Source organism: Acyrthosiphon pisum, chromosome A2, assembly GCF_005508785.2.
Source record: "Acyrthosiphon pisum isolate AL4f chromosome A2, pea_aphid_22Mar2018_4r6ur, whole genome shotgun sequence".
NCBI classification, from domain to species: Eukaryota; Metazoa; Arthropoda; class Insecta; order Hemiptera; family Aphididae; genus Acyrthosiphon; species Acyrthosiphon pisum.
The window spans coordinates 24,605,115-24,618,725 of record NC_042495.1 but is presented as its reverse complement, the minus strand read 5'-3'; the positions used below and the strand labels follow the sequence as shown (position 1 = coordinate 24,618,725).

General features: G+C 24.9%; 1 protein-coding gene across 1 annotated transcript in view; it reads left to right on the top strand.

The window, feature by feature from the left end:
- LOC100575765 (peroxidasin homolog) overlaps positions 1-2,980 on the top strand; it is a 113,988-nt gene extending 111,008 nt beyond the window's left edge. The window contains exons 8-9 of the mRNA XM_029490144.1: positions 1,789-1,964; positions 2,844-2,980. Of these exons, the coding sequence (XP_029346004.1) occupies positions 1,789-1,964; positions 2,844-2,866 (199 nt within the window). The 3' untranslated portion in view covers positions 2,867-2,980. The remainder of the gene's footprint in view (positions 1-1,788; positions 1,965-2,843) is intronic.
- The last annotated feature ends 10,631 nt before the right edge of the window (positions 2,981-13,611 follow it).

Here is a 13,611-nt window from a genome sequence, read left to right as displayed (position 1 = left end):
TAAAAAAAAAAATAAAAAAAAAAACACACATCATTGTAAAATCAATACATTCATCGTTCCACTCAGAATCTAATATTATAATATTATTTATGATTATCAGTGAATAGCTGCGGTGCATGCACAATTAAAGATTGGCAAACTGAAGGCCATCTGGCCATAGTATTAATTAGGCCTAGGCCAATTGTGGACAACAAAATTACAGGGTGTGCGAGTGCACAACCTGCCCCCCCCAAATGGCGCCCCTGCCCCTCAGCCCCCCTCATGGCTATGCCACTGGTTATAACATTTATTCAAAATGTACACTTATTTTAATATTTACAGATATAAACACTTTGAAATGCATAGAAATTATTAATTAATTATAATCAAGAATGTAATCATATTTTCAGAAATTTGAGCAACAATAATATAAGTGAGGTGCAAAATGGTGCATTTGGAAATCTTTCGAAACTTCGGATATTGTAAGAATATAAATTAACAAATAGCTAGTGATTATATATTTATTTATATTATATTATTACCTATATATAATCTACATAATAAATTATTTAATTATTAGATTATTGAATGGAAATAAAATCGAAAACATTGAGACTGGGGTTTTTAATAACTTAACGAGTTTAGAATCTTTATTATTGTATGAAAACAACATTCATAAGCTCGATTCAGAAATGTTTAAGGGACTTACAAAACTGTATAAACTGTAAGTATTAAACTCATTTTGCATGTGATACAAACACTTTGAAATGCATAGACATGATTAATTAATTATAATCCAGAATGTAATCATAATTTCAGAAATTTGAGCAACAATAATATAAGTGAGTTGAAAAATGGTGCATTTACAAATCTTTCGAAGCTTCAGACATTGTAAGAATATAAATTAAAAGACAGCTAGTGATTATATATTTATTTATATCGTATTTTTACCTTACCTATAATATATTATCAATATAATAAATTATTTAATTATTAGATTCTTGCATACAAATAAAATCGAAAACATCGAGCCTGGGGTTTTTAATAATTTAACGAGTTTAGAATTTTTATTATTGCATGAAAACAACATTCATAAGCTCGATTCGGAAATGTTTAAGGGACTTACAAAACTGTATAAACTGTAAGTATTAAACTCATTTTTCATGTGATACAAACAACTTTAAATTCATAGATACTATTAATTAATTATAATCATATTTTCAGAACTTTGAACAACAATAATATAAGTGAGGTAAAAAATGGTGTATTTGCAAATCTTTCGAATCTTCAGATATTGTAAGAATATAAATTAACAAATAGCTAGTGATTATATATTTATTTATAAAATATTATTACCTATATAATATCTACATAATAAATTATTTAATTATTAGATTCTTGCATAGAAATAAAATAGAAAACATCGATACTGGGGCTTTTTATAACTTAACTAGTTTGAAAATATTACACTTGGACTACAACAACATTCATAAGCTTGATTTGGAAATGTTTAAGGGCCTTAGAAAACTGCGTAAACTGTACGTACCTATTAAACACATTTTTCATGTGATCGTATTGTATAGCCGAGTGAAAATGACATTTTATATTTTATAATAGGTTTTTAGACCACAATATGGTTAGAATTATTACACCTGGGACATTCGATTCATTAACGTCGTTGAGTCTTTTGTAAGTCAGCATGAATTGCCTACAATATATTATATATTATTAATATTACAATAATTGCTATACTTTCATTATCTAAATTATATATTTCTCTAAACAAAACATAAATTCTTTCTAATATAGACAGCTTGACCATAACCCGTTGACGTGCGATTGCAATATTCTGCTGTTTGTAAACGCGCTGAAGAAAAATTACCCCCAGCGTGATGTACTCGGAGATAACGATCCATCGTGTCTATTTCCCGTAGAAATGAGCGAAAAACCGTTGAAGGAAATAACTGAAAACGATTTTAATTGCAGTGAGTAATGATTCTAATTAAATAAAGGATATAAAATATATAACATAATATTATATAGCATCACTATTGTAAAAAAGGCATAGGGTGTTTTCCGATCGCTATTGTTACAAAAAACCTTTATATAGGCCGTTTGCGCATCACTATTGTTAAAAAGGCATATGGTGTTTTCCCTAGCTATTGTTACAAATAACCTCTTTATATCTAGGCCGATTGCGCATTGCAAATTACGTATACCAGGTTTTATTTACACTTACAAAAATAATCGTCAATATTCATAATTCATATTTAAAAAAATTACAAAATTAATATATTCACATTTACCAAAAAAAAAAAATAGAATATTATTTAATCATCTCCTGACTAGATTCGTTATAAATTACGCGTCATTACTCATTATTTATATTTACATAGATAATCGTCAATGCTAACATTCAAAAGAAATTACAAAATTAATATTCACATTTACCAAAAAAAAAAAATATAACATTATTTGATCATTTACTGACCAGATTTGTTATAAACTATAATTAAGGGAGATCATTTTTTCGATATCGAAACTACAAAAATTTATTTAAGTTTAAAAAACACAAAAATAATGGATTTTGAAACAGTATCAACAATATCAAACAATATCAAAAATTATTACTATATTTCGCAGATAATGTTCTGACCTATATTGTATATCCATATCAATTTAGGATCTTACCTATCACCACAATTTGTAATCATTTTAATTTTACACGTAATACAACACAATAACTAACCGATACACAAGACATAAGTGAACGTTAAATGAATAAAAAATACAAATATAACTTTTGCTTACTTAATATATATATATTTTTTTTAAACAACTATAATATGTATGATTTATTTTAGGTTTTGTCAGAAAATGGTTGTAATAGCATGTTTGGTGTAATACCACGTTTTTTTTTTATTATTATTATATTAGTGAATTACCTATTGTATAATATGACACAATATTGTAAAAAATGAATTATAATAATAATTATTTTTGTGACTTGTTAATTGTATATTTTACTATCAACATGCACATTGTAAAATATAATATAAAGTAACAATGCAGCACTGGCAGAACTACAATATAGTTTATAGTTTATTATTTTACTGTACAATCGAGTATTTTTATTTTATACGATAATTTTATAGACACAATCATCACTCTTTCCAAACCTGACGACATTGCGACACTAGAAAAACTGTTGTCTCGACAATTTTCATAAAATTTGGTGATATCACACCAAATATCTTTAAGTGCACTTAGTTATTTTTACTGCACTTAAATATGTGATATCATAAATAAATGCTGAGTAAATCGAATGGAAGTACACTTATTTTGTTTTGATAATTTATTTACTTGGCGAGAAATTATATACTACACCATTGTAAAATATATGAAGCAAAATACATTAATTCGGAATTAAATTCTCCACATTAAAAGTATCTAAATAATTGTTTTGTCCTATAGGTACTTACATAGCTACATCAAATGAGTGATATACGTAATGCTTTATATTTTTATGCAAACAAATGCATAGTCTTAAAGTAAAAATGTTAAGCAATTTTTATTAAAAAGTTATTGTGAGGCACATTTATAAGTATCATTTTATTTCTTAAGATGTCTACACCTGAATACAGTTATATATTTTTTTCAGCCACCAAGACTCGTTAATTTACTTATATGGTATAACATTATCCATAATATTATTTATTATTAGGCGAGATAAAAAATTGTCCTACTACCATGGAATATTATAAAAAAAATGCAATATTTTAATCTAGGTATTATGTAGTACTGCTAACAAACTTGACCATTTTGAAATGATTTTCTATGTCATATTAATCGTAGTTCAACATTATATTATGTTTGAATTAAAATGAATTAATTAAAAATTATCTTGTCAATCTGTATTGTTTGTGCTAATAAGTAATAGCATTGATTATAAATAATAAAAATTATAATTATTATGTATTATATACAGTGTTGGGAAAAGATAACAAAAAAATCATCTATATAAGATAACAGATAATTCATTCAATATTTAACTAGATATGATAAAATATAACATAATTTTTTTTTATCTTGATAAAGATAAAAATACACATACATTTATCTACATAAAAAATAGATAATATGTTTTTAAATTATATTATAAATAATGTAATTTATTATTAATCACTAATTAAGTAATAATTATTAATTAACAAGTTCCTTCTGTTATTTTTCAACTAAAATAATATACAATTTTATTTTTTAATACAACTTGAATTAAAATAAAATACCTAACTAAATAAAACTGACAATATTTCAGTAAATATATTTCTTTTTTTAACTAGGTATAATAATATTGGTATTTGGAATACTACTCGTTTCTCGTAAATTATTGGCTATTTGAGTAATTAAACATATTCTTATAATTTTTAGATTCTGAGCGGAGCGAGGAAGCTATTGTTTTTACAATGGTGTTTATTTTTTTTATTTTTTTATTTTTTTATTCTTTTTATATCCTTTATACAAAATTTCTTCCAGAAGGAGTGTTTCGATTTCAACATATAGTACCTTATTTTTAAGAAAATTGGATCACGATGGTACTTTAAAGAGATCATTTTTCGATTTTCTCAATAGTTATTTAATGCCACGGGAAAAACCACTAGAAAATTACGAAAAAAACGCTAAAAATGGCATTTCAATTTCTAACGCTTTGTTTATCACCATAGAACCGAATAAAAAATTATAATATTTTAATATTAATTCAACTTACATGATAAAATAAATAATAAAAAAATATAAAATATCCAGACTGACAAACCGTCTCCGCTCAGAATCTTTGCTCTTATACAATGATATTAATGAAGTCTAATAATGAAGTCTAATAATGAAGTCTAATACAACCATTATACAATAACCCACTTGTAATCTACTTTACAGCAGGGCGACATCCACTTACCTGCTTTTTTATTTATATGAATAAATACCATAGAATATAACCATTACATTTATCTAGATGAGATAATTAGATGATTTAATTATTTTTATCCGGGTAGGATAATAAAGAAATAATTTTATCTAGATAATTCCCAACACTAATGTAATGGAAGGCTCCTAGTATATTGTCTTAAAGGCCGATAAAAAAATTTAAAAATCCATAGTTACAATTTTTTTATAAGCATTTAAAGTTCAAATATTGATAAAATACGTAAAAATGACGAAAATTTGCAAATTATTTTGAGTTTGACATTCATAAAATTTTTTTTTTATTCTAAGATTTGAAAATGTAATTCAAGATTCCTCATAAGTTGGTCTACCTTTATCAAAAAAAGGGTGTGTGTGTTACCAGTACGCGCATGGGAAGCGAAACTTCTTTTGAACGAGTGAGTGAAAAAGAAAGAAAGGCATGGATAGACTGGGGTAATGAGGATAATAAAGAATAAAAGAAACAATGTTAATTATATTTTTTATATTTTTTTTTATTTTTTTATTCTAATGATTATTTGTAAGCCTGAATATTTAATATTGTTATTATTTATTTTATAAATAAATGGTTTCTATGGTGATAAACAAAGCGTTAAAAATTAAAATCTCATTTTTAGCGTTTTTTCGTAATTTTTCGGTGGTTTTTCCCGTGGCATTAAATAACTATTGAGAAAATCGGAAAATGACCTTTCTAAAGTACCATTTTGATTCAATTTTCTAAAAAATAAGGTACTATATGTTGAAATCGAAGCACTCCTTCTGGTAGACATTTTGTATACAGGATATAAAAGAAAATTCCGTGTTCGCGTTCGTACGGCCGCCCGTTCGCTTTTTTTTCCTCACTACCCTGCGTAAAGAAGTTTAACTTCAAACAAAATTTCTACAAGAAATTCAAATTAAATTTTTATGAGCGTTTGAAGTTCATCTTTTTACAATATCGGATTTTCACTCAATTTCTCGTGTAGCGGTTTTGTCATTTAATTGTAATTCAAAAACGAATAACTGTAGATACATGAAAATTTTACGGGATGTTTATATTAGCATTTTTTATACACCATACAATTTTGAAAATATTTTGACTCTTTTTGAGCTGTTTACGGACATTGTCAGTTTTAAATTTTCAGTTTTATTTTTCTATAAATCTCAATACAATTTTATTTGTTGGGGAAAAAAGCGTGAAAATTGAATGCAAGGCTGAATATTGTCACAATAGCAGTTGAAAAATATTAAAACTACATAGGCACAATTTTTTTATAAGCATTTAAATTTCGAATTTTGATCAAATGTATCAAATTTAAAATTTAACAATTATTTTGTAGTTAAAAATGTATAAAATATTCAACTTTTATAGCTTAGGATTGAAAATTTAAAACAAGGTTCCACGTAAAAAGTTAAATATAAAAAATATTTTATTCACAATAATATCACATCAAATATATATGCTTAGTAATGTCATAGGCTGGCTGACCACTTTCACTCAGAATCTTTTTTCGTAAGATATAAGTTACTATTAGATAAAAAAAAAATATAAAAAATGATAACTAACAAAGTTATATTGATTAAAGCATTTAAAAATAATGTGCTCCAAAACATGCTTAAAATGATCGAACATCGATAACTTTTGAAACATTTCATATATTTATATTTTTTTAAATTTCTTATATATTGACGTAGATAATAAATTAGTTGCGTCACAACGTTTATGCCAAGTCCGTTATTACATGAGTAAATCACGTGAATGATTTTACATTGTTTTAGCTGTTATTTAAAATTCATGCTTTTTATAAATGAAGATATAACAAACTGCAAAACTACTTTAATTACAGTGGAAAATATGAAAACAAATTGCCCTAACTGTGTTTACTTATAAGTTATATTATTATAGTATTTACTACATTTTAAAACTATTGTTATCTTTTTACGTGTAATATAGTTTATTATTTTAGTTTATTATTACCAATTTGAAAAAACCTTTTCCAATTGTACGGTGGCCACTTCTAGGTATAAAATTTTTTCTGCTATGTTTTCTAAATCATAATACTTTTCATATTTCGTAGCCCGATAACAAAACAAATATGACTACTTATAATATGTACTTATAATATGTATAAGACGTAAAATTTCCGAGGATAAATACGTATAATTCATGTATTATATATTGAGTATTATATTGTACGTCCCACCGCTGATTTATGTTCAGGTTTTTAAAAGAATACCTACTTAATAGTCTAGTCTTGATGATAGATTACATTTCATAAATAAAATATGTTTATCAATGATGTAATTAATACATAAAGTACGAAATATAAACAACAAAATAGTATAAAATATTTATTTTGTCGAAAACGGATTATTATATTTATTTCTAAATTTAAATTAGCTAATTATAATGATTATTTTTATCTGTCAATTTTAACTCCTTTCGTACCATTTAAAAATTTGTAAATTTGCAAATTTGTAAATTTATAATTTCTAGACCTACTAAATGAACGATTAAAATAAAATATACAAATTAATAAATATTTTAAAAAAGTAAATATCAGCTCTAAGTTACATAATTCTATTTAAATCGTCAACTCTATTTTTATCATTCAAATTAAATTTGGAAATCTAAAATTTCCGGACAAACTAATCATTTTAATAACAGTTTTCCTGTTAAAATATAATCGTAACAAATATACATACGCAAATATTTAAAGATTACAGATCAACCATATAAATAAGTATATCAATATATTTTATAAATCATAGTTGTTATTTAGTGTTACTGTTGAAAACGTATTAAACATTCAATATAATTTTTGGAATCCAAGGCAAAATGATAATCAAAACTTTTGGACTTATTTTATTTTTCTTATTGTTTGAATCCAAGAACAATTTTATGCCAAATTTGCCTTTGGTAAATTAATAATTTGCGTTATTTATTAATCATAATACATTATTTTTTTGATCACAATGAAGTGCATTGTAAGTTGTTTAAGCTATAACTTAGCATTCCTCCTTTTTATAAATGAAGATATTGTAAACTGCAAAACTACTTTCATCACAGTAGAAAAAAATAAAATTAATTGCCCTAGTTGTGTCATTTATTCACTAATATCTATTATTATAATATTCACTAACTTAAAAATTATTATTATCTTTTTAAATGAAATATAGTTTATTATGTAAGGTACCTATAATTATTTTTTATATATTATAGCCATTAGTAGGTTGATCATCTATTGAGATGAAATTGTTTTCATCAATAGTAAGTGCATACCAAATAGATAATTAATAGTTATTTGGATCCCTGTCCCTCCAGTCTATTTCTTAATAAATTGTGGACATATGAACAATTTGAGAATTGTATATTTTAAAATTAACATGTATATAATTGTAATATATAATATAAAGTAACAACTGCATATCTGGCAGAACTTCAATACAGTTTATAGTTAAACTTAACCATTTTGAAACGATTTTCTATGTTATAAAAGTCGTAGTACAACATAATATTATGTTTTAATTGAAATGTATTAATTAAAAGTTATTTTGTCAATCTGCATTGTTTTTGCTAATAAGTAATAGCATTGATTATAAATGATAATAATTATAATAGGTATTATGTATTATATTTATATAATATAGTTATCTCGAAGCTTGTTTAGTCCAATTTTCTTTGTTTATAGGTTCAATAGTTATTTCGTAGATAATATTATTGTTAACAATTCTTATATTGTACTATATAGATTATAAATGTTTATATTAATAATTAGTTTAATTCAATGGCATACACTCTCATAGATATTGATCCCTATATATTATTATAAGTAATTATTAAATCTAATGGAATAATTTTTAATTTGTATTTTATATAGATTAAACGATTTTAATATTACTATATTATATTTTATAAATTACACGTAATACGAAAAAAATGGGTCCAAAATAATAGGATTCTGATCCATTGGTTGTTGTTTGTCTTTGACCTTTTTTCATATATCTTAATATTTTTCACTTAAACTTTATTTACTGCAGTTGTATATCTATAATATTTTATACATAATATTGCTTACTTCAATAAATTAAAAATGACCATCGGTTGTTATCTCGTTAATATTATATTTCTCAGTAGAGTTCACCTATACCTATATAATATACAATCTACCATTCTAACTTTGGGATTATTTGTTCATTATTATCAATATTTCTCTTACAAAAAAAAAAACAAAATCTAAAAATAAAAAGACTCTTTTACATGCATATGATATAGCCACAATATAATATAACTATATAATTATGTATTCTTATAAGCCTTGTAACTAATATAGCTACTAGTTTTATTCATTCGTACAACCTTGTACAGTTGTACCTACTGCATGGTTCCTTCATAATTGTACCTACATAATGATAACATTGATAAAATAATATATTATTTTATTGTATACATTTTATATTGTATAATGATATAATATGGTAAAAACAAGACTTTTGACTAGGTTTAACTTAATGGGCTCACCTATCAAAAAAATTGTATGCGTATAATAACATCAGTAAAAAGAGCAGCGTATATTATTAAAAAAGACAAATTATGTATTGATATATACGTACTTTAATTAAGTTGCATACATTAGGTAGGTACACCAATTTTTAATAAAATATCTCTGTTTTTCTCTATCATTCTCTATATTTTTACATGCATATTATATAGGGATTGTATAATATAACTATATTATTATGTATTCTAATAAAGCTTGTAACTAATATAGCTACACTTTTTATTCATACGTACAACCTTGTACGTACCGGTTTCTTTATGATTGTACCTACATAATAATAAATGAATAAAAAAGCCACTAAATTATAATTGGAAGGTATTGTGTATTATATATAATATAATATTTCCCTTTTTGAGATAATATTAGTTATGAGTTGGAATTCACATAGTGATATCCAAGCTTGAACAGTCCCATTTTCTTTAAATAATGGAATTTTCAAGTTCTGTTGTTTTGTAATTTCTTAGCATACTTAATTACCATATTTTCATATACTTAATAATATTGTTATGTAATATTATTATCCGAAGTCTGAATTTAAAATAGTTGTACTATAGAATCATAGAATATTTAATAATTACTAATAAATATATAAATACATTGTCAATTAACACAATAATACGTCATTTTATGATTGTCGTATTACAATTACTATTTAGTTTACAACTATTAATGGTTTACTTCTCGGCTGAAATAATCTTTGAAACTACAGTTCACTGTATCACAATATTATGATTGAAATAAGTAAGATCTGCAAAGTTACACTATAAGTCTAAGGACCTAATAATAATATATTAAATTATGTTTAATATTATATCATATAAATTTGCTACGAAATATTCATATAACTACAGATAAAACCCACGAGTAGAGTATAGGTACATGTTATTTAATTGTATAAATAGTAAATACTAAGCTGAGCTCATTATTGCGATACTAATTATATACCGCATTAAAAATATATAATATATAAGAATAATATAATATAAAAAAAATTGTCTTGCTTCTTTAAAATGTAATGTTTTTTCTGAGACCTATTTATACATATAAAGTATAGTTATAAGTTTATTAATTTCTAACATAAGTATCCATCAGTACCTACATAATATTATGAATTACAAGATGTGTTGATATAATATTATATCATTGATTTTTATTTATTTATTTGTCCGTAGTTACTGTACAAGAATTGTATACGTTATGGAATTATCATTTATTGCGTTGTATTAAAATACGTTACGTTCGCAGAGTGAGCTTTACTCACTGCGGTACCCACCTACAATCACACTCACACTGATCATTGACGACGGCAATGAAATTGCATATTGCCTAAATATTGCCCCTTATTAACGAAACATGAGCAGGTCCCTTAACAAGGTTGCTACGGCAATGAATTTATCGATATCAATTATCGGTTGCTAGTTATTAGGCACTACAACGTTAGACTATAATTTTATAATATTAGTTTCTACTCTGTTATTGTTTGGTTGTCATGGAAATTGCAACAACAGTCAGAAAATAATATTATATATACAAGCCAAATACCACTCACTTAGTCATCTCTAGTTCTCAAAAACTACAAACAATGATCAAACTTGAAATTTGGAATAAACTTTTCAATTGAATTTATCTGAAATATCAGGGATTGATACTAGAAAAGTTTAGAGAGTATAAATAGTTCCATCACAATATTTATGTCAAGTCTAGTTGCGCCACTGGCTATAACCTATGCTATAGCATAGGTATTATGTACGATGTACCTATAAGGTAGGTATATAAAAAATTACAATAAATAAATCGTCGATATTCTTGTTATCGCTGCAGCTCGGATAACGGCTTACGACAACAACGTGTTTCCAAATCGAACACCGATTATAGATTACAAAAATTTCCTTTTTTTGCCTTTTGTACTTATAAATGCCTTTTTTTTGTTTAATTTTCAGTTGATTTTATAAATTTATATACAGCTTACGAATTATCACTACAAATGGGTTTTATTCTTCGCAATATTTATCGAATCGTTTTATCGAGTATTTGGTATGGCCATAAAGCCCAAACCGTAACCGTTTTTCTGAAGAGAGCTTATCAAAATACATGTTGGTCAATTTTTTTTTAGTACCAACTAGTATATTTTGCATTAAATTAACTGTTATAACTCAAAAAAGTTAATTTTTAAAATTGTTTTTAACTAATTCTTAGGACAAACCTGGTTAAATAAAAAGGTAATCTATTTATACAAAATAGCATAATCTTAATGTAGTTCAGTATTCATGCTCATTTTTAATTTGTTTTTTCTCAAAATGTGTGCATTTGAAAGTGTTTAAAAATGTTCAGTTTTTTATTTTGTAGTTCATTTATTATTTATGAATTGCTCTTATTATATAAATTAAATACATTTTTTTGCCTTTATTTACATTTTAAATGCTTTATTTATTGATTATTTCTACATATACCGTTGTTTTAATATTTCTAAATGTTAATAATATAATATACTAGCTGACCCGTCACAGCTCCGCCCGTGATTGGTTGTTTATTTTGCCTTCGGACACTGATAATTTTTTATTCAAATTTTATCGTTTTATGTGATAGGCAAGTAAATATATGAAAAACGGTTAATGAAAACGTATGAAAATGTTTCTAGAGGTATTAATGGTAAATATATTTTTATAGCAGAACCCATGCACTACATTGCCCGTAAAATAGTGCAACTCTTAAAAAAATTATGATTGTTTAACTATTTAAGGGTGTATTTTACTGCATAAGTGCAACTCAGCCACCCTGGTAGACAATCTGACTACGTCGGTTCGTGGACAAAGGGAAACTCTTTCACCTACTGGTAGGCAATGTTCAATTTGATGCAACCTTATACCTGATCTGTCCAAATAACCAATAGCAACCGATAATAAATCAATGCTAATTTCTACTGTTAACTGTTAATATTTTCAGTTTCCATTTTTTTTTTCTATAAATATCAATAAAATTTTATTTGTTCGTTAAGAAAGCTTACAATTGTAATGGAAGGCTCCTAGTATATTGTCTTAAAGGTCGATAAAAAATTAAAAAATCCATAGTTGCAATTTTTTTTTATAAGCATTTAAAGTTCAAATATTGATTAAATACGTAAAAATGACAAAAATTTGCAAATTATTTTGAGTTAGAAATTCATAAACATTTTTTTTTAATCTAAGATTTGAAAATGTAATTCAAGATTCCTCATAAGTTTGTCTACCTTTACCAAAAAAAACTAAATGTTTACAAGAAATTCAAATTACATTTATATGAGCGTTTGAAGTTCATCTTTTTACAGTATTGGATGTTCACTCAATTTTTCGTGTAGTGGTTTTGTTATTTTATTGTAATTCAAAAACGAATAACTGTAGACACATGAAAATTTTACTGGATGTTTATATTAGCATTTTTTATACACCATAATTAAAATATTTATTTTGTCTAAAACGGGTTATTATATTTATTTCTAAATTTAAATTAGCTAATTATCTTGATCTGTCAATTTTAACTCCTTTTGTACCTACCATTAGATTTATATTTGTAAATTTATAATTTCTAGACCAACTAAATTAACGATTAAAATAAAGTATTATACAAATTAATAAATATTTTAATCTGATACAGAATATTGTCTCATCACACCACCATCGCCCCCTTTTAAAGAATAAATAACTTTATTTATTTTAATTTATTATAAAAATGTTAATATTAGCTCTAAGTTACATAATTGTATTTAAATCGTCAACTCTATTTTTATCATTCAATTTAAAATTGGATATTTACAATTTCCGGACAAACAAATTAATTTAATAACAGTTTTCCTGTTAAAATATAGCGTATCAAATATACATCCGCAAATATTTAGAGGTTACAGCTCAAGCATGTAAAGAAGTATATCAATAAATTTTATAATTCATAGTTGTTATTTAGTGTTACTGTAGAAAACGTATGAAAAATTCTATATAATTGTTTAAATCCTAGGCAAAATGATATTCAAAACTTTCGGACTTATTTTATTCTTCTCATGGTCTCAATCCAAAAGCATTTTTATGCCAAACTTGCCTTTTGTAAATTAAAAATTTGTCTTATTTGTTAAAACATAATA